The following is a 26,918-nucleotide window of genomic DNA, read 5'->3' as shown; positions in this document are numbered from 1 at the left end:
ACGAACTGCCTTATCTTTGCAACTCTAATGCTACAACCATTTTTCTCCTCTAATTCTTTCAAAACTATGAACCTCATACTGTGTCTCAGGGAGAGGCTGGAAACAAATCACATTGCTGGACAAAAACAAGGCACTTAGAGATGATGAAGCCCTGTGCGGGAAGGAAACCACTTCCTGGGCCTCTCCTGACCCTGATAACTCACGAGTGTCCCTGGAGGTGGAGCTGACCCCCGCAAAAATGCAGGCTACAATATATTCCAGGAAACGTGACATATAAGTCTTGCAGTTTGAACTTATGTCTATTATTTTGAAATTCAAAATTTGAATGAAAAGTTTTCAAACTACAGGAGTGCAGCTTTGTTGTAAAAATTTCATACGCGAGTGTGCAAAAAATAGAAAAGCCAAATTCGACCCCAATTCCTTTGGCAGCGGTAACATGGCAAAAAAGCTTGGGAAAAGTACACAACTTTTCAGACCTCTGTTATTTGAAAATACCATAGTTTTATAGCATGCTATGCATTGTTACACATTCTGCTTTTCTATCTAATGCCTTACACATCATCCCCTACCATGGCATTGCCGCCTTCTTTTTAACAGTTGCATAATACTCGGTAGCATGGATGTGCTGTGATTATTTAACCAGTCCTCTCTCGATGGCTGCCTGCCAAGGCTGCTGTGAACACCCTTTTGTCCATGCCCTGTGCCCGCATGCACAGATCTGTAGAAGAGAGTCCCACAGGGTTGATGTCCCTGGATCAACCTTTAAAGCTATGTTTGCTATTTTTTTTAAATTATAGTTGTTGTTTTTTAAATAAATTTATTTATTTATTATATTTTTGGCTGCATTGGGTCTTCGTTGCTGTGTGTGGGCTTTTCTCTAGTTGCGGCGAGCAGGGGCTACTCTTTGTTGTGGTGCGCAGGCTTCTCATTGCAGTGGCTTCTCCTTTTGTGGAGCACGGGCTCTAGGTGCTCAGGCTTCAGTAGTTGTGGCACGCGGGCTCACTAGTTGTGGCTTGCGGGCTCTAGAGCACAGGCTCAGTAATTGTGGCACATGTGCTTAGTTGCTCTGCGGCATGTGGGATCTTCCCGGACCAGGGCTCGAACCCGTGTTCCCTGCATTGGCAGGCGGATTCTTAACCACTGCGCCACCATGGAAGTCTTAAAGCTGTGTTTGCTTTAAAGCTATGTCTGCTTTAAAGCCCCCTCCAGGCATGTCTTCCTATCTTCGTTTCAATTTTAGTGTAATTAAATGTTGCCAGAATAATGTTTTCTGAACAATATCTTCTTTTTTTTTTTTTGGCCACACCTCCTGCCTTGTGGGATCTTAGTTCCCCGACCAGGGATCGAACCCGGGCCCCGGCAGTTGAGTGACAGTGCTGAGTCCTAATCACTGGACCGCCAGGGAATTCCCTGAACAGTATCTTTAATTCATCAGAGCAGACAATAAATCCAGTAAGATGACAGCTCACATACCATTGTCCATACCTTACATATCCTCCATTTGCATCAACTTCAGTGCCTGGCATGTGGTTGATACTTGATAAAACGTTTCTTGGGTAGATAAGGAAAAGCTAAATAGATACAAGAGGCATGAAATGAAAGTGTTCATAATCCAAAGTTCCTAAGGTGAGAAATCAGATCTTAAATTGGTTAGTGAATCAAGATTTAATTTGATCCCAAGTTTTGTTATCTTACATCTAGAAACTGGGAAATATTTCATGGAGTTTCTTAGTTTGCGGGAAGTTGCAAGATGAAAGAAAATTGTTACTTTACTATTGAAGTCTTCTAAAGGAACTCCATGAAATGAAGGGAGAAAGAAAATGTAAGATTAAAGACCAAATAGTAGCAGGAAAGATGAAAGCAGGAAGTCACAGACATATTTGCATTCATCCAGGTTTTACAGAACTACATTAAATGCATTTCAGGGTAAAAATACATCCCCCCCCCCCATTCTCTAAAAATCACATCCTTGTTGGGCAGCTGAGTAAGCAAAGGAGCAGGGCTTCACCTGGGCTCGAAATGGAAGCACTTCCTCCAGGCAGTGGGGAATGTGGCAATTCTGTCCCTCAAGGTCCAGGGGCGACAAGGCCCAGTTCAGCACTGCTGGCTTTGGAAATGAGCAGAGGTAGGGGAAGGTGAGGGCAGAGCTGATCCCACAGACCACTGCATACAATGGGACAGGGGTTTTGCAGTTCAGGAAACAAACAGGACAAAGTCAAAAGTGTATGACTTTTGGGGTAAAAGGAATAAGGAAGTATGAATGAATTTGTGAATTTGCTGAAAGAAAATGATGTCTTTGAACTTCCATAAGAATATTAAAATTTCATTCCTCAATCTCATAACAAAGGACAAGGCTTAGTTAACAGTGTAACTAACATTTGCGTCTATGCATACCTCTAAGCTATCAGTTGACCCTTCAGTTAATGAATATTCATTGAGCACGCAAGGGCCAGGCCTTGTGCTCGGCACTCAGGTTATAACTGAACCGGAAGAGCTGTGGCTGCCACCAAGGCTGACTTTTCTTAAGGGTGCCATAAACAAGCCAGCAACCTCAAAACTTTCCCGGACATCCCTGCTTGTGATGCTGGCCTGGGCCCTCGCCCCGCTTTTGTCAGTCAAGTGACTAGCAACAGTTCTGTACTAACTGGAAATGGCTAGAAAATGGCCTTTCGGGCACATTTTTTCCTTGCCTGCTGGCAAAAAGGATTTATATCTCATCATGTACATCACAGCCCACCCTTGTGCATCCTCATGAATGAGACTTTCAGGCAAGGGTGTGGGCACAGGACTTGCGTGCCAGTGGGCAGAGAATTCTGCGTGGCCCTTCACACAGGCCTGGCCGAACACAGCCTTTAGTGTTTAAGCAGTTAGAGTTTTAGGACCAGAAAAGAATCTCACCTTTTAAACAGCAAAACAAAACCAAAAACAAAACACAAACAAAAAAGCCCGGATGACAGCAAGTTTGGCACAAGAGTATCTAATATTTTTTGGCTGGTACAGATCACATAACACCAAGCTTAGGAATTTAAAAAAAAAAAAAAAAAAAAAAAAAAACTCCCAAAGAGTTAAAGGAAAGTCCAGGAAAAGATGACACAAATTCCTTTTTGTTTGAGTGGAGTACTTGAGTAAGTTTTCCCTTTTGCACAGAAAAGGACGGCTGAGATGGAAGCCCGGCTGACTTTCACAGAACATGCCTGATTTTTCTTGAAGGTCAACCTAAAAGAAAATATTTAATTTTCTTCATTTGAGGAAAAAAAGTAAACTACTGAAGATAGTTATTTATTTTAACAAGTATCTTTTAAAATTAATTAATTAATTTATTTATTTATTTGGCTGCACTGGGTCTTAGTTGTGGCATGCGGGACCTAGTTCCCTGACCAGGGATAGAACCCGGGCCCCCTGCATTGGGAGCGCAGAGTCTTAACCGCTGGACCACCAGGGAAGTTCCAACAAGTTTTTCTTACGAAAATTAACAAATTGCTATTATTCATGCCACGGCTAAGAGTGAGGCATCACTGGCATCACTGGCATCACTTTAGGGCTGAAATGCTTCTTGATTATGTCATAAAGTTGATTCATTTAAGACTAGACCAATGACTTCAGGTATACTTGACTAAACAAAGCTGACAGGGAGTTTATCTTGAACTAGTTCACAGATGTGAGAACCATCAATTAGAAAGAGCACAAAGCTCAGTGTCCTTTCTTTCAAATAATAAGGACATAGGGAAACTTCAGATGAGACTATGTGTGTTATGGCCTTACCTAAAATAACAGACATTAAAGAGATGAGGCTATTCTGTCCTTATTTACCATCATATGCTTAAACTCACTTCAGGCCTTCCCTTCAGGTGTCTGTGCCCTAGGTTCCTTCGAATCCAGTTTTTGAGGCTGTTGGTGGAGGCTGTCTAGCTTCTGCATATCTTCTGTAAGACCATTTCTAAGATCCTTGTTGTTTCTCAGAAATTCTTTCACCACTTCCAGTTGATTTAAGACCTGTAAGAAGAAACCATACAATGCACAGCTTAGATAATTTTATAGCAGACTTGAAATTCAGATGAAAAACTTACTAGCTCCAAGACGGGCTCCTGTTCATGTGTCTACCAATAGCTGGTTCTGGGGCCACACAAGGGCGTGTTTGCTTGTCTCCTTAAAATTTTTTGCTTTTAGGGGTTAATATCCAAAATGTATAAAGAGGGACTTCCCTGGTGGCGCAGTGGTTAAGAATCCGCCTGACAGTGCAAGGGACACGGGTTTGATCCCTGGTCCGGGAAGATCCCACATGCCGCGGGGCAACTGGGCCCGTGCTCCACAACTACTGAGACTGTGCTCTAGAGCCCTCGAGCCACAACTGCTAAAGCCCGTGCGCTCTAGGGCCCGTGCTCCGCAACAAGAGAAACCACTGCAGTGAGAAGCCCACACACCGCGAGGAAGAGTAGCCCCCGCTCGCCACGACTAGAGAAAGCCTGTGTGCAGCAACAAAGACCCAACGCAGACAAAAAAAAAAAATTATACACACACACACACACACACACACACACACACACACACACATAAAAAGAACTCACACAGTTCAGTAGCAAAAAACACAGACAACCCAATTAAAAAAATGGGCAAAGGACCTGAACAGACATTTTCCCAAAGAACTGAATAGACATTTTCCCAAAGAAGACATACAAATGGCCAAAAGGTACAGGAAAAGGTGCTCAGCATCATTAATCATCAGAGAAATGAAAATTAAAACCACAATGAGGTATCACCTCACACCTGTTAGAATGGTCATCATCGAGAATCCCCTGGAGGTCCAGTGGTTAGGACGCCGTGCTCTCACTGCCAAGGGCCCGGGTTCAATCCCTGGTCGGGGAACTAAGATCCCACAAGCCATGCGGCACGGCCAAAAAAAAATAACAGCCATCATCAAAAAGAAGTAACAAATGTTGGCGAGGATGTGAAGAAAAGGGAACCCTCGTACACTGCTGGTGGAAATGTAAATTGGTGTAGCCACTCTGGAAAACAGTATGGAGGATCCTCAAAAACTTAAAAAAGGAACTACCAGGTGACCTAGAAATTCTACTTCTGGGAATATATCTGAAGAAAACAAAAACACCATGCTGAAGAGATATCTGCATCTCCATGTTAATTAGCAGCATTATTCACAATAGCTAAGACAAGGAAACAACGTGAGGGTCCATCAACAGATGAATGGGTAAAGAAGATGTGGGATATATACACAATGGAATATTACTTGGCCATAAAAAAGACGAAAATCCTACCATTTGAGACAACATGGATGGACCCAGAGGGCGTTATGCTAAGTTAAGTCAAACAAAAACAAAAAAATAAACTCACATAAAAAGAGATCAAATTTGCAGTTACCAGAGGTGGGAATAGGGAATTGGATGGAGGTGGTCAAAAGGTACAAACTTCCAGTTTACAAGATAAATAAGTACTAGGGGTGTAATGTACAACACAATGACGATAGTTAACACTGCTGTATGGTATATTTGAAAGTTGTTAAGTGAGTAAATCTTAAGCATTCTTATCACAAGGTAAAAAACATTTTTTTCCTTTTTTTGGTATCTATACGAGATGACAGACGTTAACTAAACTTATTGTGGCAATCATTTCACGATATATGTACGTCAAATCATTATGCTGTATACCTTAAACTTATACAGTGCTGTATATCAATTATATCTCAATAAAACTGGAAAAAAATTTTAAAAGATGATTTTTGCTGTAAAACTTCCGCATTTGTACAAAAGGGCTATATGTCTATACCTATATGCGTGTGTGCGTATACACATATATACACACATACGTATACATACGCATACACATACATATATATGTATATATAAAAATAAAATAAAGCCCTTTCATTTTGAATTTTGTACCCATTTATGATTAAATACATTTACACACACACATGTTATACACACACATGTATACAAATGTACACACTCACACATACAATGCTCTTTCATTTTGAATTTTGTACACATTTATTACTGGTAAATATGTATACATATGTACATTTACTATGCAATATTTATAAAATATACATACATATTTACCAGTAATAAATATACTGGTACGAAATTCAAGATGAACACAGGGTACAACGTAAAAAGTTGGTCCTCTTCCACATCCTGTCCCCAGTCACCCAGCTCCTCTTAAAGGTGACCACAATGAAGTTTCTTGTGTCTCTTCCAGAGATAGTCCATGCATTTACATGTGAGCATATATGTATGTATGTGCACACCTTTTTAAAATTTCAGCTTTATTGAGACATAATTGGCACATACACATTTTTAGAAACACAAATGGCAGCATATTAGACATTGTTCTTCAACTGATTTTTTTCTATATCAGATTGTAAAGAGTGGCCTCATTATTTTTTCTAATGGCTGAATAGTTTTTCAGTTATGGGCGTCTCATATATTAACATATTATTTCAAACCTTCTGCTAAGAGAAATACTGCTGCAGGAACTAACCTGGGACATGTGTCATTTTGCATAAAGTGACAGGCTATTTGTAGGATCTGTTTTTAGAAGTGGAATGCAGTTTTAATTGATAGAGTTTTCTGTTTTAAAGTTAATAGATTTTGCCAAAACTGTCATCTCTAGAGGTTATACCAATTTAAACTCCCACCAGTAACATACTTCCTGACATTTAAACTAATAAAAGCATGTATTCTTAGACTAGTACCATGGAAGTGTTTTCACTCGGCTTATCCAAGGATACCCTCACTGGTCCCTGTGCTTATTACAAAGAAGAGAGTTATTAATATTTTGGGGTGTGGTGAATTGTTTAAAATGAGGGACCCCCAATTCCAAGCTAAGTCAAGATGATCGACATCTAACGAAGGAAAGTGATGGAGTACCCTACTCTTAGCAGAGTGGTGGTTCTTAAACTTTAGATATGTACACAATTGATTCTGGTGCAGTAGTAGGGCTAGGGCTCGTGACCAGGATGAACAGGGAACAGGGAGGGCCAGGGTGGAGCTGAGGATGACCAGAGGTCTTCTGATAGGTTACTAAGTAGATGGGGATGTGCCCTTCAGCTGGAGCTGTTTATTACATGGCTAGAAACAAGCCTACAGCTCCTAAAAGATACCTGGGCTTTAAATAATAAATCTGGAAACCATAAACACGTGAAATGAAGATTACATCAATGACATAATTCACAGCGTACATTAGTAATGGCGGGTACTGTACTGTTAGCGCTCATTGCCTGTGCCGGGTGCTCTAGATGCACCCCAGGGTTCTTCCCATTCCTTGGTTCCCATCAGATGCCCAAGACCATGCCAGCCTGGTCTGTGCACCACGCATACCCTCCAAGACGGAGTGGGGTCGACCCCTCCCTTCCCATAGACCTTCTCTGCTCTTGAAATGTGCTCAACAGGGGTGATTAGTTTAGCCTGGGGGGAGGAGAAAGAGTCAAAAGGAGTTTTAAAAAAAACTATATTAAGAATGGGGAAGGCTTGTGCACGTTTATATGTTAAATGGGGAAAGGAAGTAAAGATGGAAAAACAAAGTGCTAGAAAAGTAGCCAGACAGACTTGGATATTGAAGCCCAGCTTTGCCACTTAACTAGCTGTGTGACTTTGGGCAAGACACTTGACCTCTCTGAGCTTACTTCCATATATGCAAATATAGGATGATGATGCCAACGCCACCAAGCATTCCTGTGAGGATGAGAAATAATCTAGTAAAAGCACCTAGCACTGTGTCTGGTACATTCCTCCCTGCCGACAATCATTTAACAAAAGTGTACCGAGAGTCCACTATGTGCCAGGCAGGCGCTGTTCTAGGCAAAAGATGCTTAGCGCCTCCATACTCCCAGGCACTTAAGCCAAAACCCTTGGACTTGTCTTTGACGCCTTTCCTTCTCCCCCACACCACACGTGCCCCCCTTCTCACCACCTCTACTCTTCACGCTTCCACCCTGGTCTGAACCACCACCTCTCTGACCTGGTATCTGCGGCAGCCTCCTAATGTCTCCCTGCTTCCATCTTTGGCCCCCGGCCCTCCATCCTCCACACGGCGGCCAGCGTGCTCCCTTCATCGTTCTGCTGCTCAGAACTCAGTGTGGCTGCCGTCTCAGGAGGAAGAGCCTGGATCCTCCCAACGGCCCATAAGGCTTCCCTTCGCTCAGCTCCTCACCGCACTCCAGCCAGCCTGCTTAGCTTGCCCTGCCCTCCGCTTGAACGCTCCTCCTCCAGAAGCGCACACGGCTGCTCCGCACCTCCTCCAAGGTATCGCTAAGTCTCAGCTTCCCAACGGGGCCCCCCTGGCCACCCTGCGCAACCCAAGCCCCAGCCCCGTTCGGCCACTCCTGATCCCCACACTGTGCTCCACACAGCCCTCCTCCTTCTAACTCGCCCCATCATTGCTTATTATGCTGACCATTTACCATCTGTTTTGCCCACTGATGCACGCGAAGCTTCTAGAACTGTGCCTGGCAAATAGTAGGCACTCACTCATGAAATAAATCTGGACTATAACCAATGGAGTGTCACTTCCATCCTTTCCCTGCCTGCCTCGACTGCATTCTGTCACTTTCTCCCTGGGTTTCCCCCTGAAAGCGGCCCCCCCAACCAGGGTTTAAGAAGTCCGTAATGATTTTAAAGAATGTGCAAGTTCTTTGCATGTTTTTTAGCCACTTACTGCGCTCAACGTTCTCTGGCTGAATTTTGAACCCCCCCAGATCCTAACAGAGCACCGAGGGCTGGCAGGTGTGTGTGAAGGGCTCTTGGTTGGCAGCTGCTGCTCCCATTTGGCTCTGAGGCGGACCGCATTTTACAATCACAGTTATGCACGCACAGTGTATTTTAATGGGAGCCCCCTTTTATAATGTTATTTATCATTAAGGCTCGCCAATTGGACAGAAAAGAATGGAGATGATGAGCTCTCTGCTTCGTGGTCCCTGGCACTCACTCCCGTGCTCCTTGATGCCTTTGGGGGAACTGTCGCACTAAATCACCACCATTAACCCTTTCTTCTCAACTTGGCTTTCCAACCCGAGCCCTGCTGTTTTAATGAACACCAGAAACAGGTCTTGCTAAACATTCACAAAAGAAGTGCCATGGTCATAATACAACCACTGCATTTCTTGATTCCTAATTGCACACTTTTTTCATATTTTAACATCTCGAATGAGAATGCACCTTACCATTGATAGTGTCTTACAGTAAATTGGCAGCATTTTTTTTTTTCTGACAAGTGACTGAATTAATGGTGTGTCTTGCAATTCATAGTGTTTTAGAGTCACTGAAATTTGGTTTACCAAATCCTCTGACTTTGGAGACTAATCCAAAAGAACATGAATAATCGTATTTGGTGCTGAACTTTCAAAAGAGGTCTGTTCCACACATCGTGGAAAGCCATCCTTCAGCTTCTCAGAGATAACGTGCCAATCAATCCAAACTTACATCCTGATCAATTGAAATATCAAGAGAAATGCCACGGTCCACTGAACAGAAAGCATGAAAAATGAGAATTTATCACCTTTATCTAGAGACTTGGGGACCCAGAGGACAAGCCAATTAACCCCAATTTCCTCTCTGTAAAACAGCGATAATGAAGGGTCGAAATTTACAATTGCTAGCTGCTCGGTGACATTAGAGCCGCTGCACGGCACGTGGGAAGGCAGGCCCAGGGCCAGAGTGGGAAGACCCCCGGGCCAGCCCTCATACCCCAGCCGTGAGGCCTTGAGCCCATCAGCACCTGCCCCTCAGGGTTGCTATAAAGCAGGTTCCCTTCCCGCTCCCAACTTGCAGAGACTTCTGGTTTCAGTGTGTTGCTACTGATGCATTTTGCTCTTTGTTACACAAACAGGAAAAGAACTGCGGCTCCCTCAAGAAAGAGGAGAGAATTTCTGATGACTCAGGGACCGTGAGCCTGATCCCCCGGTTTTCTTCTGTTGTCTGACTCTGCTTTTAAAAGGAGCAGTGGAAAGAAAACTGGGGATGGTTTTAATGGCATTTTAAAGTAAAGCCAGATGAGGGACTTCCCTGGCGGTCCAGTGGCTAAGACTCCGCACTCCCAATGCAGGGGGCCTGGGTTCACTCCCTGGTCAGGGGACTAGATCCCACATGCCGCAACTAAAAAAGCCCGCACGCCGCAACTAAGATCCAATGCAGCCAAACAAATAAATACTTTTTGAAAATTAAAAAAAAAAAAAAAGCCAGATGAAACAGATGGATTTAGAAAACAGCTTTAACAGCCTTATTTGTCACTTTAAATACCTATGGTGTGCCAGGGTGGGTGCAACCCAAAACCACTGGTACCCAGTCCCTATGCTAAAGGAGTTCATCAAGCTGAGTGAAGCACCTGGGTCAAGGTCAGAAGATTTAACGTAGGCACATGGACCAGTACGGAGCATGGCCTAAAAAATGAAATACACACTTTGTACTAAAACACGCTGTGTTTCACGAGGTAGCCAGTAAAACTACTTTCCTCGGACGAAGTGGAATGGAGAGGTAAAATGATCTGTCCAAGACATCCTGGGAATCTGGAATTCTAATCCTGCAAGTGCTGGGCTATTTCTGAACCTTACCAAACTATAATTCTACTACTGTTAGTTTTTTTAATATCTTGCATGTAACAAAGGGGACTCGTATCTTCTGTACTTGAGAAGATCATTAGCTTGCAGCTTCCTGAGCTAGAAGCCTCGATGATCCTTTAACCCCTCCTTCGCCACCTCCCGCCAGCCCCAAGCCACGCCCCAAGTAATCTAACCAGCAACTGCGAGCCCTCAGCTCAGCCCCAGTCGTGCCTCCAGCACCCGGCTCCTCCCCCACACCTCTAGCTTCTGTCCTCTTTCTCTCACCCTCACACAACTGCAAGAGCCTCCTGGCTCGTCTCCAACCTCCAAGTGCCATTAAGACATCACTTTCTAAAAGCCCTATCTGATCTATTCATTTACTTTCTCTTGATTTAAAACCTCTGTTGGCTCCCAACTGCTTTTTGGGAATAGGGTCCAAACCCCTTAGTGAGGCACAGAAAACCTTTCAAAATACGGCTTCGACCTACCTGACCACCCTCACAACCGACCATACCTCCCTCCTACGCTCGCCTCGTCACTGTCTGGGCCAGGCTAGTCTTTCATGTCTTGGCAAATGCCTTCTGCCAAGAATGCCCTTCTGCTCTTGCCAATTTGCCGAACTCTGATTTGATTCTTAGTCCCAGCTCAACAGCGCCTTCTCAGCAAAGCCTTTTTCTGCAATCCCCCCTCTGAGCTGCAGAGAGTCGCGGGAGCCTGCGGTTCAGGATTCTGTGGCCGCCCTTCCTGTGGTCTTCCACTCTGTGGCACATGTTAGGCACCCAAATGTTTGCTGATGGGGTGAAAACATTTGTTTAAGGGTAACAGTAATCTGTGCCAAAAGAATATCCATTTCTGGAAATTATTTGACTTTTAAAGCAGAAACATAACCGTTAATAAGTTAAAATGTGCTACTCTTCCTCCCTGGTGCCTTTCTTTGTTTTGTTTACTCACACAGAGGATATAATGCTTTTTTTTTTTTTTTTTTTTACCTCTTCAGGCAACACCTCTTGTCCTTTTGCTTGAAGATATAGCTCTTGAAGTTTCTCCTTTAGTAATTCCATTTCTATCTCGGTTACTTGGTGCTCACTCAGGTAAACTCCTGTTTCATAGTCACACCCATCTGCCTGATCTTCCCCAGGGATGTAAACAGCCCAGTCAGATGTCAACAGCTGTTGGGTTACCAAACAAATATATAAACTGATTGAATGGAAAAGATATTCCAAAAAAAAAAAAAAATTCTACTCGGTTACTCAAAGAATTTGTAATTAAACATCGTTGACTGGATCCATTCTAATAACATCCCGTGACCACAGAAAAGCTGCTCAGCCCAATCACAATTCTGACTTCATATCAATATTGTTCCCCTGCTTACATTCTAGAATTCTGTTTAAATCTAATAAGCTTCAAATTCTAAATGAGTGACTGTGATTCCTTTTTTTCCCCCTTAGTTCTTTATGCCAGAACTGTTAAATGTGATTTTTTACCTGTTCTATTCGGGAGTATACCGCCACAATCTCTGGGATATTCTTAAATTCATTCAAAAAATTTTGGATCTTTATCTGAAAATCTCGAAGCCACACAGAAGATACTTTCATCTCTGAAGAGTGCATGATCTCGTTACGACACTTAATCACCTATAGAAAGACAAAAAAAGAGAAAAGCCTTCAAAGGCCAATAGTGGGGTAAACTGAGATTTTGTAGTTCCAGAGAGAGACTGTTGAAAGGTCTTGTTAATTCTAAAATCCACAAGTGTGTGGCCTGCAGGTGCTGTCAAGGCTCGAGGGGGACGTTCAACCCCCCACCACTTGAATAAATTAATTGAGGTAAGGAATACAAACAAGCCTATAACTGTCGCTAGTCCTTGAAATCTTGTGGCTGGGTGGGTATCTCTCGCACAATCCCCCAAATGCCCTAACTTAAAACAACCTGCCAAAGAGCAAGACTATTGGCTACTGGCTCTGAGAATACCCAAAGGCCGAAGCAGACAATGCAAAAATCTTTTAATATATAATTAATGCCAAGTCTTCCACATTCTTGGTTAAAAGCTACCAAAGGGGTTGATTTTATACTGTGATAGTTTTTGAGTCTGCTGATGATAAAGGATTCTCAGTCCTTTCAGCTGCTGGCATGCTAGCAAAATATACATGCATTTTCTCTACATATTACAAATAATCCAGGTATGCTACACACCCTTTTCAAGGATCCTTAGAGTAACAAATGTGCCAGAGCTGTTCTCTGGTGAAACAGAGTAGTCTAAATCTCCCAGAGGAAGTCTGACAAGCGTAGCAATCTGTTCTGACACTGTTTATCCATTAGTGTTTATATTTTCTTCAGCTCTAGGTAAATTGGCCTTGCAACTGTCTAGCCAATGAGACTGAGAAGGGCAGGATTCAAATGCTGGCATCCAATGGACAGAATGGAGCATTACTCTGTATTTGTTTTTTTTTTTTTTTTTTTTTGTTTTTTTTTTTTGCGGTAGGCGGGCCTCTCACTGTTGTGGCCTCTCCCCTTGCGGAGCACAGGCTCCGGACGCACAGGCTCAGCGGCCATGGCTCACGGGCCCAGCCGCTCTGCGGCATGTGGGATCTTCCCAGACCGGGGCACGAACCCGTGTCCCCTGCATCGGCAGGCGGACTCTCATCCACTGCGCCACCAGGGAAGCCCTGTTTTTTTTTTAATATGGAAGATTACTTTGCTTCTGTTTATGGCAGAACAGGGAAGAGAAATTTGAGGCTTGTCGATTTAGTGGCAAACAGTGCAACAGCAGGTTGTTGGAAAAGTTCAACAGGGGAGGGTTGAAGGGTCAGTCTCCCGCCTGCATTCGCACAGGGGTTCTGGGACATCACGGAAGGTGCATGTGATGTGAGCCCTGCTTGCCTGCTCAGCGATGACAACTGTGGACCAAAGTCTAACTCCTTCGCACACCACTGTCTGGGGAGAGCAGTGAGCTCTGCCCACACGGCTGCTTTAGCAGCACGGGGTGTGGCTCCTGGCTGGTCTTCACAGTACCCACCCATCCGACCCTGTCTGCTTTTCAATCTGACAGTTCTTACCTCTGTGACTTTCTTTCGATCAACCTCGAAGTGATCACAGGAGTTGATGAGACTTAGAAGAGCAACCGCGTCACATTCCTCGGGTCCTGTTTTGTCTGCCAGTCCTCGGGGCATGAAGGCCTGCAGCAGGGGAGGCCCAAAGGGCACCCGAGTCTCCTCCAACCCTAGGAGACATCTATCTATATGGGGCTAGTGGGACAAATGTTATGTGCCTGTTCCCCAAATGATGACTGAAACTCTCTTACTGAGGTTTCAAGTTAGCGCCTCATGAGTCCAAAACACAAGTCGGGAAACAGTGCGGCAGCCAAGCCTCAGCCCAGGGCAATAAATGAAGAGTTGCTCTATCTGTCCGCTTGCTATTACAGACACTTATACACTGGACCTAACTGTCCTTTCTTAATGGCATATAAGCAGGAGGCAGGGGTAGAAAGCACCCTTTTCTTTTCCTTTCCTTACTGAAGTTTCAATGGCTGAGGTGTTAAAGAAGATTTAAAATTAATAGTTATTCCCAAGTGGACACTTTAAAATTACTCGAGAAAGTTCAGTATGGTAGTAGAAAGTTAAGAGTCTGGGCTTTGGAATGCGACAGAGCTGGGGTGCAAATCCCAGCCCTGCCACTTGTCAACTGTGTGACCTTGGGCAAGTTACCTATCCTCGGATTCCTCATCAGTAAATGGGGGCTAACTGCCCTCATCTACCTTGAAGGATGCTTCAAGAATTAAATGAGTTAATACGGGTAAAGCACTTGCACGGTGCCTGGCACATGCTAATAATACACAGGCCACAAATGTTGGCAGTTATTATGCTGATGGTGCAAAGTGAGCAGGACCTACACAGGCGTTACAGACAGGGTCCCAGGGTTTGAGAGATACTAGATACAACAGAACGGCCTCATTCTAGCATGATCTTGCCTTTTGTAGCATTTTATGGTATGCACCCCCAAAATGGTGTTATAGCAAGGCTTGGGCATATTTCTTTCCTGAAGTATTTCCAAATTTACATCTGAAGGCAACAACTTTACCAAGCTACGAAGCTCAAGAGTACATTCCTGCCAAGGGACTAGAAGAGATGACATATAAAAAATGACTCGCAAAAAAAAGAACTCTAAATAAAGAGACCTGCTCCCTTGAAAACAAACACATTTCCGTAGGCAAGCAAGCATGCTGCTTCCTACAGTGCTGCTCATGGTGCTATTCTGAAAAAGGCACGTGGTATGAGCCGACACCCCCCAAGGAGAGTCAGGGCTCTGTTCCTGATGGTGGTAGGATCACACACCTCGGCCTCACGTAATTGAGAAGAATTCTACACACGCTGAATGGCCCCTATCAAAAGGTACAGTAGCCAAGACCATCACTGTCTTTGGCCAACCCGCTGAAAGTAGATTATGGATGTTACAAGTGTTAACAAAGAACTTAACTAATGTATCACAGGCAAACTAATTTGATGAAATAGAGGAAAAAAAGAGGAAGAAACACTGCTTATTCCAACTATGGCTGAGAGGAACATCCAAAGTGGGAGGGGCCTTAGTTGCCTCAAAACCAAGCAGAGTTTTTCTTTCCCATTACAAGGTATGTCCAGTCTGGCATTTCCTCACCGATATAAACCTGTCCCTCCCACATCAAGGTTTTATTCTAGTACTTCTTTCCTTCCCTCAGAACCAGAAGCCAACAGAGGCTCTGCCGCCTCGCCTCTGAAAGCTGTTTCTTAAAATGGTATCGCCTACCGCCAGGTTCCGTCTGTGACAAGCACAGGGTGAGAAACGCACGTTATTGCCTCTCACTACCCCCTCCTGTCTCTTCACTGAGTAGTAGGAGACAAGGTTGGAGAAATAAACGGGCCAGAACGTGCTGGGCCTAACTGGCCTTGACAAGGAGCTTGGAGTTTACTCTAAGGACATCGGGAAGCCATCCAAGGGTTTTGGGCAAAGGAAGACAGCGATCTGATTCCCACGTGAAGACCGTACATCCTGCTGTGTGAAGGACCAACCAGGGGCGAGCAGAGCAGCAGAGGCGGCCAGGTGGGAGGCTGGCAGGAGAGGGGGCGAGAGCTGTGATGTAGGGATGGCGAGGAGGATTCCAAAAATAATTTGCACGTACAAATAGGAGGGGTGGTGGGGGGAAAGAGATGAAGCGAGAATGATTGTAGGTAGTTGGTGGTGGGGCATGGGCGCAGGCTGGCGGGTAGAGATGAAGAGTCCTGCTTGAGAAGTAAAGACGAAGTGCCCAGGAGGTGATGAAGTGGAGGCATCAAGTAGCAGCTGGGTATGGGCCTCCAGAGTGCAGAACAGCGCAGAGCTAGGGGTACAAATCTGGGAGCTGTCAGCAGAAACGTAGTATTTAATATTTCACTCCACGGGCCTGGGCAGTATCACCAGGGGAGAAAGTGGGGTGGGGAGGGACAGAAAAGGCCCGAGGAAGGCCAACTGACACTCTGAAGGAGGCTAAGGAGGAGCTGGGGAGACAGGAGGAAACCCAGGAGGGGCGGATGTCACAAAGCCAGGGCTGTTTCAAGAAGAGTGGCCGGCAGTGCGGCAGTGCGAAATAGCTGAGAGGTAGGAAGGATGAGGCCAGACAACTGAAGGTCACGCATGCCCCTGACAAGACATGCAGTGGAGTGGCGGGGCAGAAGCCAGAGGGGAGTGGGTTGAAGAGTCAACGGGACCTGCATGAACCCTGAAAAGAGAATTAGGCATAAAGCACTTTTTGTGAAGTTCTACTGGGTATGTATATGGGAGGCAGTTAGAGAAATGGGGAGACAGCTGGACGGAATGGATGAAGGAAGTTTTTCTTTCTTTTCTAATTTTATTTTCCAAGTATCACTCAATTCTTTTTTAAAAAAAGCTTTATTAAGATGTAATTCACATACCATATAATTCACCCATTTAAAGTACACAGTTCTTCATGAAAAAGACTGACAAGTACAGGTTTCTGGTAACTGACTATACTGCTGAACTGAATGAATAAGCATTTTCAGAACTCTAATGGAAAACTGATGAATTCACAAAAGTGCTAACAAAAGATCAAGATGAAAAAAAAATTAATTACATGGGACTGAGTGAACTGATGAGGATGATTATAATTTTTGTGACTTTCTGTTTAAATTAAAAAAAAAAAAAATCGGGCTTCCCTGGTGGCGCAGTGGTTGAGAGTCCGCCTGCCGATGCAGGGGACATGGGTTTGTGCCCTGGTCCGGGAGGATCCCACATGCCGCGGAGCGGCTGGGCCCGTGAGCCATGGCCGCTGAGCCTGCGCGTCCGGAGCCTGTGCTCCGCAACGGGAGAGGCCACAACAGTGGGAGGCCCACTTACCGCAAAAAAAAAAAAAAAAAAAAAAAAAAAAAATCCCACAAGGGCTCAGAGGCAAAAAAATATACAAATCAATTATCACTGCAAAGTAAAGGAGCTGTTACAGTGGAGGATTCCTGGACTGAATGTCAGTATTATGACATAGTATGAGTGTGTTTCGTGTTTGGTAATTACAATCATTATTGCTTTTGTTGTGGTCATCCATTTACAATGCTTGGTGTCAGTTGATTTATCTCTTGTAAAAATAAAATACAGTGTGTGTGTGTGTGTGTGTGTGTGTGTGTGAAAAATAAAAAAGAATGTGAATACAGGGAACTTTGGGAAACTAGAAAATCTAGAAAGGATTCATTGATAATTATTTATTTTCAATGAATAAAATAAAATGTAATAATATGGCTAAAAAATAAATAAAGTACACAGTTCTTTGTGACGACATGGATGGATCTTCAGGGCATTATGCTAAGTGAAGTAAGTCAGACAGAGAAAGACAAATACCACATGATCTCACTTATTCGTGGAACCTAAAACAAAAACCCGAGCTCGCAGATGCAGAGAACAGATTGGTGGCTGCCAGAGGTGGGGGGTGGGGGTGGGCAAAATAGGTGAAGGGGGTCAAAAGGTACCAACGTCCAGTTATAAAATAAATAAGTCCTGGGGATGTAATCCACAGCCTGGTGACTATAGTTAATAATACTGTACTGCAGTATTTGAAAGTTGCTAAGAGAGTAGATCTTGAAAGTTCTCATCACACAAAAAAATTTGCAACCACACATGGTAGTGGACATTAACTAGACTTACTGTGGTGATCATTTCACAAAGTATATAAACATCAAATCGTTATGTTGTATACCTGAAATTAATATAATGTTACAATCAATTACACCTCAATAAAAAATTAAGCATTTACAGTTTAGTGGTTTTCAGTATATTCACAGAGTTGCACAACTATCACCACAATTTTAGGACATTTTCATCACCCCAAAAAGAAACCCTCTACCCGTTAGCTATTGTCCCCTCTCTCCTTCAGGCCCTGGCAACCACTAATCTACTTTCTGCCTCTATAGATTTGGCTATTCTAGACATTTCATGTTAATGGAATCATACAATATATGACTGGCTTCTTTCACTTAGCATAATGTTTTCAAGGTTCATGCAATACTGTGGCATGTATCAGTACTTTATTCCTCTTTATGGCTAAATAATATCCCACTGTATGGATAGACCACATTTTGGTTATCCATTCATCAGTTGATGGACATGTGTGTTGTTTCCACCTCTTGGCTATTGTGAAGAGTACGGCTATGAACATTCGCGCACAGGTTTTTGTGGGGACACATGTTTCCACTTCATCAGGTATGTACCTAGGAGTGGCACTGCTAAGTCATATATTAACCCTATACTGAATCTCTTTTTTTAAAAAAATTGAATAAACCAAGGCAGTACTAAGGCTATTTGTATGGTGATGGGAATAAACTGGGAGGTCGGAAGAGTGGAGACTCAAAGTCCTTGGGCAGGTGGGAGGGGATAGGGTCCAACACTCAAGTGGAGGGACAGGGCGGTAAGAGGAGAAACGCCCTTCCTCCTTTGTAGCAGAAGGAAGAAGACGGTGCACATGGAGGTAGGTCAGTAGGTCTGGTAAAAAGATAAGAAAGCGAGAGCAAGGTTAGCAGCTGGGATTGCAGGTGGGGGAACAGGAGTGGGAGCTCGGCGAAGGAGAGGCAGCAACAGTTGTCTCCGGGAACAGGAGCCTACGGAGAGACAGGGCCAGGCTGCTGGGCTCGTGATCAAGAACTGAAAGCGAAAGATCCCTCGAAAGATTCTTCCCCAGAGCAGCAGGTGTGGTGTCATCAGGGCTGGAGCTGGGCCTGGCAAGTGCAGAGAAAGGAGGAAGAAGACCGAGACAACTGCAAGGGACTGAACAGAATGATGGACTGTGGAATCTGGGCTGGCTGAGGAAGCAAAGGAAGCTGGGAGGGCAGAGGCTGCTGGGGATTGGGAAGGCAGTGGAGGCCTGAGAGCTGTGGACGTTGGAGAGGGACGAGGGGTGGGGCAGAGGTGGGGGCGGGTTGAATAAGTACGCCGAGGGCAAGCAGGATGTTGGACACCGCAGCTCCCTGTGCTGACACAGTCCGGGTGTGAGCATGCAAGTGGGAGGCTGAGGTCGAGAGGATCACAGGATGTTCGAGCGGGGAGTCCAGCTTGGAGAGAGAATATACACATGTGGTTGGACTAGGTCTGCAGGTGACAGCAATGAAGAAGGGAAAGGGTGGCATGGGCTTCAAGAGGATTCTGAGGGTATGAAAGCAGTGACAGAAAACAAACAGGTGAGGGACGGTCACAGCAAAGGGTAGGGTTTTAAGTTTTCTTCTTTTCTAAGTAAAAGCAGAAGTTGGCAATTCTGTGGCAGCAACAAACAAGAGGGGGAGAGGGTATGGTGGATTTACTGGACCACGATAGCCAAAAGTCTGGAGGCCACCGATATAGTCCAACTTCCTCATTTCTGAGGTTAGGGAACAGAGGCTGGCCCAATGGTGCACCACAGCAGCTGAGCAGAGATTCTGATCCCTGCTTCCCAGGCACCAAGCCCGTGCCTGCTGGTAACTAGCATGCAGACTGACTCCAGAGGTGAATTTGTGTTAGGAGGCTACCTCGACTCCCCCTCCCCCCTCCTACTGGGCTTCTGGCAAATATCAAAAAATCAAAAAAAAAATTCTTCAATCAGCCCATATTAAGTCACATCGCCAAGATCTGAAAACGGGCCAAACAGTCCCCTTTTATCTGGCACCCCTACCTCCTCAAAGTTTTACTCCTTAGCTAGGCACTTAAGGTCCTTTCTATCTTAGCCCCAACTTCCCTTGGCTTATTCTGCCATCCTCATGGCACCCTACAGACAAAGTGAGCTACTCAGGGAGCCTACCCTCAAAAGGCCTTGCCTGCTTCTCCCTCTGTGCCTGTACCCATGATGCTCTACATCTTGCCCCAGCGTCTCTTGTTGAAATCTTCTACTTCACTAAGCTGCGTTGGGTCCGATATAACAGCTCTGAGCCGCCTAGACACTACACACTTGATCAAAAGCCCAATCTCTCTCTGCATCTGTTTATGGGGCCCAGCTCCCACACAGACCCAGCAGACGCCCCGGGCTCCAGGTAACTCCTACCTGGTGGGCCAACTCCTCCTACCCTCCCGACCGCAGGTGCTTACCTTGGCCACCTCCCAGGCGTCGACCGGCCAGCGGACCGGCCGGCAGTTTCCCCAGTGGACGTCTCCATTTCTGCTGGTGTGATGTTTCAAAATCTCCCGTTTCCACTCTGCGCACACCTGACACTGAGGCTGAAACTACAGGGGGCGGCGGTGAGGAGGGGCCCGGGAGGGAGGGGCGGCGTCTGGGCATCTGAACCCCAGGCACGGCGGTCGGCCCGGCTCCGGGGAGGGCACGAGACACTGCGCCCGCGGACGGGATGAGGGGCGACGGTCAAGACCCCGGGCCGGGTGCTCACCTGGCGGGCGCGCGGGCTGCACCGCGAGCCGCTGCGGCAGGCGGCGAGGGGGCCCAGGCCGGGGGCGGCGGCGAGCAGGCTGCGGTGGAAGGCGAGCACCTCGCGGCCGATGAAGCCCTGCAAGCAGCCGCGTAGCAGTAGCAGGCAGTGGCCTGCCTTCACCCAGTTCTTGTACTCGGCGCAGTTGAGGCGCGCAGCCAGCTCAGAGAGAACCATGCCGGGATCCAGCCCGCGGGGCCACAGGGCGAGGGGCGGGGCGGACGGTCGTGCGCAGGCGCGGAAGCCTGGGCGCGCCCGAGGCGACGGCGGCGCTGTGGGCGTGGCCCCGCCCGAAGGCGCCCCGGATTCCGCCAGGCGGCAGGGAGTTCTAGTTTCCGGGGCACGTGGGCCCCACCCCTGTCTTAGATGACGACCGACGCGTTATGTACTTTGTCTGGTGCTCGCCCAGAAAGCCTCTACTCTGTTCCCCCAAACTGAGACCTCGCCAGCCAACGATTGGGCTCCCTCTCCTGAAGCCTGTGCTCCTGTTTTTTTTTTTTTTTTTTTTATTGTAGAGGTGTAAGACGGTGCTCAAGACAGTTACTGAATTACTTATGTTCCTTGCGTTATACAATTCTAGAAAGTTTACTTAACTGGATCCTAAGCCCGCAGGTTGGCTGTAGCCTATCTGGACTTTAGTGAAATTTGACCGTTGGCTGTCTGCACCGCGCACCTGTTATGCGCCTGCGGTGTGCCAAGGGGACACAAAGCTCAAAAACATCCGCCATTGGGCTACCTAGCAGAGGCAAAACAGGACGACACATCACCCGGATTCTGGAGGGCTGCATCGCCCCGAGTGGGATGAGGACTTCTTCCACTATGATCTTGAAGCATCGAGCTTAGATGATTTAGTACTCTTGGTTATATGATAATTAGAGCTCCTTGCATAAGGTAATCTAAGTTCCAAATAAGTGCCATGAGGGTCAGAAGGCAATGGCTTGTCAACTCCAAATGACAAGAGGTCATCTCAATTTTAGTTGCTTTTAGTGAGCTTCTTGAGCTTGGAAAACATTTTAAAATTGTGTGTAGTCAAAAGGCTCTGAGGGAAGAGTCTAAACATTGAAGCCTTCCCCTGACTTTGTTTCACAGCAAAGTGGCAGTGTTCAGGAGTGTCAGCTTTGGACTCAAAATGCTGCTTCTTAGCTGTTTGATCTTAAGCAATCTTAATTTGATCTCAGCAAATTACTTCATTTGTCTAGGCCTCAGTTTACTCACAGTAAAAGGAGGCCTACCCTGCTGGGTTGTTGTGACAATTAAATACAGTCTGAAATACTTAGTGCCTGGCAATAGTAAGCTCTCAGTAAATATTAGCTATTATTTTATATTGACCTAAACGTGCCCTTTCATCAATCAGTCATTCCTGGGCAAAGTATTTTAACAAATCACTGGCCACCTGTAAATGGAGGCAATTTATAGAAAACCGTGAGCAGATCATAGTCTCCTGGAATTCTGCAGCACAATGCTGGCTGGCCTTTGCTAATTTTTTCGTAAAAACCTCGATACGAAATCCACCCCAAGTAAATTTCAAATCATTCCCTTAGACAAACTGTCCATTCCCATTAAACCACATGAAAAAGGAAATTCCACAAGGAACAATGAAATATACATTGACAACTTTCCTTTCTGTCCCTTAAATTCCCTGAGTATAAATTCTCTTATAATTTTCTGTGGATTGATTTTATATCAGAACACTTGGATGACAGTAAACTGTTTGTTTTTTGTTTTTTTTCGTGGTACGCGGGCCTCTCATCGCCGCGGCCTCTCCCGCTGCGGAGCACAGGCTCCAGACGCACAGGCCCAGCGGCCGTGGCTTACGGACCCAGCTGCTCCGCGGCATGTGGGATCTTCCCGGACCGGGGCACGAACCCGTGTCCCCTGCATCGGCAGGCGGACTCTCAACCACTGCGCCACCAGGGAAGCCCAGTAAACTGGATTAAAGTAAAATGTAATGGGTATTTCTTCTGGGGAAGAAACCATGAAAGAAAGGAATATCTTTTGTTTTTTTTCTTCTTTTTTTGCCGTACGTGGGCCTCTCACTGTCGTGGCCTCTCCGGCTGCGGAGCACAGGCTCTGGACGCGCACGCCCAGCGGCCATGGCCCACGGGCCCAGCCGCTCCGCGGCATGCGGGATCCTCGCGGACCGGGGCATGAACCCGCATCCCCTGCACTGGCAGGCGGACTCTCAACCACTGCGCCACCAGGGAAGCCCCAGGAAATATCTTTTTTTATGTTGAAATTGGACCCAGGTTTAGAGTAGCAAAATTATATTTCTTGAAGTTATCAAATTAACCATGATCCAAAAAATGACTAACAGACTATTTAGTATCCCGTCGCTGAACAGGTTACTGTGTTAACTACAACATAGTAAAGTTATTAGTGGTGTTTAAATTCAAAATCATGTATATTTTAGTTTATGCTTGCACTTAACTCACTCAGTGTTAGTTTTCAAACAAAGTTCAGTGCTCCTGTTATTAATAACTTGACATGTTCTGTTAAAGTTTTTGCTTTCTTCCTCTCTAATTCTGAAAATACTTCTAATACATTCTGTTTTTTTATCTTTTGGCCGCACCGTGGCACATGGGATCTTAGTTCCCCGACCAGGGACTGAACCCTCGGCTCCCTGCATTGGAAGTGCAGAGTCCTCATTTCAGCAGATGGAAAAAAGAATGTGGCAAATCAGGACCAATTTCTTCAAGGTTAAGCTAATATTAAACCAGACTACTAGCCAAAACATCTTCATGAAAATTAACTAGAGAGTTGGTAGTTCTCTGAAACTTGTATAAATTTTATTTATTACTGAAATTTCTAAAGTCACATTGAAACACACGAAAGACCCAAACCACCTATTAGGCAAAATCCCTATGGGCATCCAGTCCCTTTGATTGAACTCGGTTAACAAAAGAGGCAGAAGACATAGTTGGTGATGAAACCTAGGATTCAAATGCTAAGTGTTTTCAAGCTGTAATAAAGTATGCACCAATTCCAAGTATCAAGCGTGATATCAAAATTTACATCCATGGGTTTTCTCTTCATAAGCATCAAAAGCAAATTCTGTTCACTGAATCCTATCTTTTGATTTGCACAATGCATTCAGAGATGACTTATAATAAGGGACAAAGTATCCACTGAATGCATCATGTTTAAAAATGCAATTAATATTTCAAAACCACACTTAAAAGGGAAAATGCCTGAAAATTTAACTCTATTAATCAAATTATTTGAGACAATGTTATCCTGCAGATAAAAATACATTTCTTGTATATACATGTAGATTTCTACATGAAAGAAAGGATTCAGCTCCAAATAGGAAAGGGCTGACCCTTGATAAAGACATCTCAGACTGCCAAACTGATGTGATTACCATTGTAAGGTGAACCAAAAACAGAAGGATAAAAGGTAAGTTAAGGGAAGGATAAAAGTTTAGTCACCTGCTTCTGCATAGTGGCAGAGTTGGGTGAGAAGCAGGAGATGAAGGCAGAAATAAGACATAGAAGAAAGGCAAAGAAGGCCTCAATTCTGACCAGAAATGAATGGAGAATCAAGCAAAGTTGAGAACAGATATTAACTGCAATGAGATGCTTGAAACTAGAATTTGGCAGTTGATAGTCACAGAAGCTCAATTAAATCATCTTAAAGTAGAATTAGATAAAGCATCTAAAATTTCATGGAGAACCAGTATTACAGTGATCAGATAACTCAGCATGGTATTACCATTTAAAAAACTTTCCCAAATAACATCAAGTCTCCAGAAGACCTTTGCTTTGGATCATGTTCTTTGAAGCTTAAAAAAGTTCCCGACTGACTGGGAGAGACAGCACAGTGCTCCAAACAGAAACTCCATTCGACCCTGGGCAGACCCTGGGTCTTGGATTCTTCCAAGTGAGTGCACTGCACCAGGTTTCTTCCAGGTAAAACATTTTATCATTTTGTTGACAACAAACTAAACTGGGATTGTTTAGAACCACCCCAATTCTGGTGGGGAAGGCAAGGGGGAGAAGTTAATCAAGATAAAGAAACGTCACAGAAATTTCATGCAATGGTAGAGCATTCAAGTTCTTGGTTTCCTAATTAATGCTATATGCAGAAGTATCCTGTAAACTAAACTTGCCTAACAGAAAAGTTCCCACATCCTCAACAGAGAATGACTGCAGTATTTGGGATCCTTGATCAGTATGAACTACTCACTGTCTGTTCTCAAAGATTGGGTTCTTTCTTTTTTACCCAAATCCTACACTGAAAGACAACCAAGGTCCTAAATGTTAACCACCAGTCAAATTAGGAATGTTTAAAGAAAATAAATGAACCTTGAAACAAAGAAGATGTTTTGGTCAAATTTCAGACATGTATTATTAGAAATTAATTACTGGCCCCACCAGGTTAAAGATGAAGGGAGGCCCTGAGAAGTCTACAGAGCTGATATACACACAAGTGAGGGTCACTTTTTTTAACCTAGCTTTATTAAATATTGCTTCTTTGGGATGTGTTTATAACAACTCCCAGAACATCTCATGTAAGGATTCAAAGCGGTCATATTAAAATACAGCTTCAATATAAAGTTTATCACAGTTTTACAGTATTCAAAAATGACAGACCTGCCTTAAAAAACAAAACAAAAACCAAAAAAGGACTATTACACCCAAAACATAAGAAAACAATTAAATAAACAAGTTTGGCATTTCCATACTTTATAGTATAAAACAGAATATTAAATCTATTACTGGCAAACGGACACTGACGTATTACCTAGTTTGAAATGTGTCCCATTTAAACACACTATACAAGTTCACTATACAAAAGATTGATGGTCTTTTTGATGAAAGAAGTGCACCCTGAAAATTTTTGCCACTTTAGAATATTCAGCTCTTAAAGTCAAAAAAGTCCTTTTGCTTTTTTAAACTGAAGGCTGAATTCAGATTTTTTTTTTTGTTGTTTTGTCTCTTTTGTCAGCCTTCCTGGTTTAAAAACAATAGTGTCTATGGACGCCCACCAGGGGGCAGTGTAAGATTAGCCATTAAATCACGAACAGCTGCAAATATTGTGCATTCACCTGCAACAGAGAAAAATGGTCATTAGCTATTCGCAATACAGGAAAGATGATGTTAACACACCGGTGGGGGTAGGGGTAACTAAATCTAAAATTAGCAAGAACTTTAAAGACCAAAACAAAAGACTAGATTTTAACTGTACAGATTATAGGGGATTAAGCTTTGGTGTTAAGTATCAGATGATACTTGGTTTGGGTTTTGTTTTTTCATCATGAAGACATTTTGGGCAACTCCCAGTTAGATCTGAATTTAAGACAATATGCCTAGGGTTTCTCTACAGAAACACTGGAGCATTGGATAAGCCTTTGAAGTTGGACTTCAAGGTTCCTGACGACCTTTTCTTGAATCTAATGAAAGATCTAATTTTATATTTATATATTAGTTAACAACATCAATGGTGTCCTTCTGATGGTGCATTAAAGGCCAGATAAAAATGTCTACGACAGCACTAATAGAACCTTCTGTGATGACAGAAATATTCTATATGTGTGCTGTGGCTACTGAATACTTGTAATATAGCCAGTGTGACTGAGGAACTGAATTTTACATTTTATTTGATTTTAAATAAATTTAAATAGCCACATGTGAAGAGTGGCAGTTATACTGGACAGTGCAGGTCTATGATATCTATTGGAGTTTCCCTCAAATTTCCAGGAATTGATCAACTTCTGGAGTTCAACGTTAACATCAATTAATACAAAAATAAAATGATTCCTCCTTCACCGGGGAGGAAGTGATGAGTTTGGGAGGAGGGGAGGGAGGCTAAAGTACAGCACACCAACAATCCGAAAACAAGATTTGTTTGTGTGCATGTGTATGGGGGGGGGTGGTTGGGGGGAGGTTAATGATTCATCCTCTCAATTTCCCATTTGCTCAAAGAACGAAATACTCTGCCTCTTACTTATTGTGTGTGTGTGTGTACACACACACACACACACACACACAGAGATCTCAAATATTTCAATACAATAAACCAAAACCAGTTGTAAATATTAGAAACCCCAAACTGGGTCCTTTCCCTAGAGCATGGCCTAACGCTACAGTGGCTGAGAGCGAGGGAAGTGAAGACCTCAATTGAATAATGGCCTTCCGGCAAAGGGCAGGATGTGCAGTGATCCTGCACAAGTCACTGCAACCTTCTCTCCAACTACTGGAAAATTAAGGTACAGAAAGAAAAATCCAAAGGTTTAACCAGTCTAAGGTCAAATAAAAGAAAAAAAGAAATATACTTCCAAAATATCGCAACAATTTCTTAAATAAAAGAAGTTACAACTTTTTCTTTTTTAAAAAACACATTTTCGTTATTGATAGGGAGAAAAACTTGCTCGATCCCAACAGGATCAAACATTCTTTCCTTTAAATTTTAAATTCCATGAGACATAATAATGATAGTCATCTGCTTGCGAAGGAATGGTGTTTATTATCAAAGTT

The 26,918-nt window shown here is 44.2% G+C and overlaps 2 protein-coding genes across 8 annotated transcripts in view; both read right to left on the bottom strand.

Annotated features, from left to right (window-relative positions):
• Positions 1 to 3,034: 3,034 nt before the first annotated feature.
• On the bottom strand, positions 3,035 to 20,647 carry LOC308608962 (uncharacterized protein CXorf38). 5 transcript variants are annotated; one of them, XM_081222356.1, is made up of 7 exons: positions 20,404 to 20,647; positions 20,108 to 20,242; positions 13,603 to 13,791; positions 12,034 to 12,183; positions 11,539 to 11,718; positions 3,811 to 3,993; positions 3,035 to 3,216 (listed from the first exon to the last, which is right to left on the bottom strand). In XM_081222356.1, exons 1-6 carry the CDS (start codon positions 20,617 to 20,619, stop codon positions 3,832 to 3,834), a joined length of 1,032 nt encoding a protein of 343 aa, XP_081078482.1. In that variant the 5' UTR covers positions 20,620 to 20,647; the 3' UTR covers positions 3,035 to 3,216; positions 3,811 to 3,831. The 5 variants fall into 5 exon arrangements, with proteins under 5 accessions (XP_081078482.1, XP_081078481.1, XP_081078483.1 ...); XM_081222355.1 differs by having other exon boundaries at positions 3,831 to 3,993; XM_081222357.1 differs by having other exon boundaries at positions 3,831 to 3,993; positions 13,603 to 13,722.
• Positions 20,648 to 23,257: 2,610 nt separating this feature from the next.
• The window catches only part of MED14 (mediator complex subunit 14), a 75,052-nt gene continuing 71,391 nt past the window's right edge, over positions 23,258 to 26,918 (bottom strand). For all 3 annotated transcript variants that reach the window (XM_081222086.1, XM_081222087.1, XM_081222088.1), the window contains one exon: positions 23,258 to 25,489. In XM_081222086.1, the coding sequence (XP_081078212.1) occupies positions 25,416 to 25,489 (74 nt within the window). In that variant the 3' untranslated portion in view covers positions 23,258 to 25,415. The remainder of the gene's footprint in view (positions 25,490 to 26,918) is intronic.

The sequence above is a fragment of the Mesoplodon bidens genome (assembly GCF_964165515.1).
Source record: "Mesoplodon bidens genome assembly, chromosome: X".
In the NCBI taxonomy this organism is placed as follows: Eukaryota; Metazoa; Chordata; class Mammalia; order Artiodactyla; family Ziphiidae; genus Mesoplodon; species Mesoplodon bidens.
Note: the sequence above shows the minus strand (reverse complement) of the source record. Positions and strands in the feature narration are given on the sequence as shown.

Excerpts from the sequence above, each read along its gene's own strand:
- LOC308608962 (XM_081222356.1), bottom strand. The coding sequence starts at position 20,619 with ATGGTTCTCTCTGAGCTGGCTGCGCGCCTCAACTGCGCCGAGTACAAG. Across the intron at positions 20,243-20,403 it reads GCAGCCCGCGCGCCCGCCAG|TTTCAGCCTCAGTGTCAGGT; the intron begins GTGAGCACCCGG and ends CGCCCCCTGTAG. Across the intron at positions 13,792-20,107 it reads ACGCCTGGGAGGTGGCCAAG|CCCCATATAGATAGATGTCT; the intron begins GTAAGCACCTGC and ends TTGTCCCACTAG.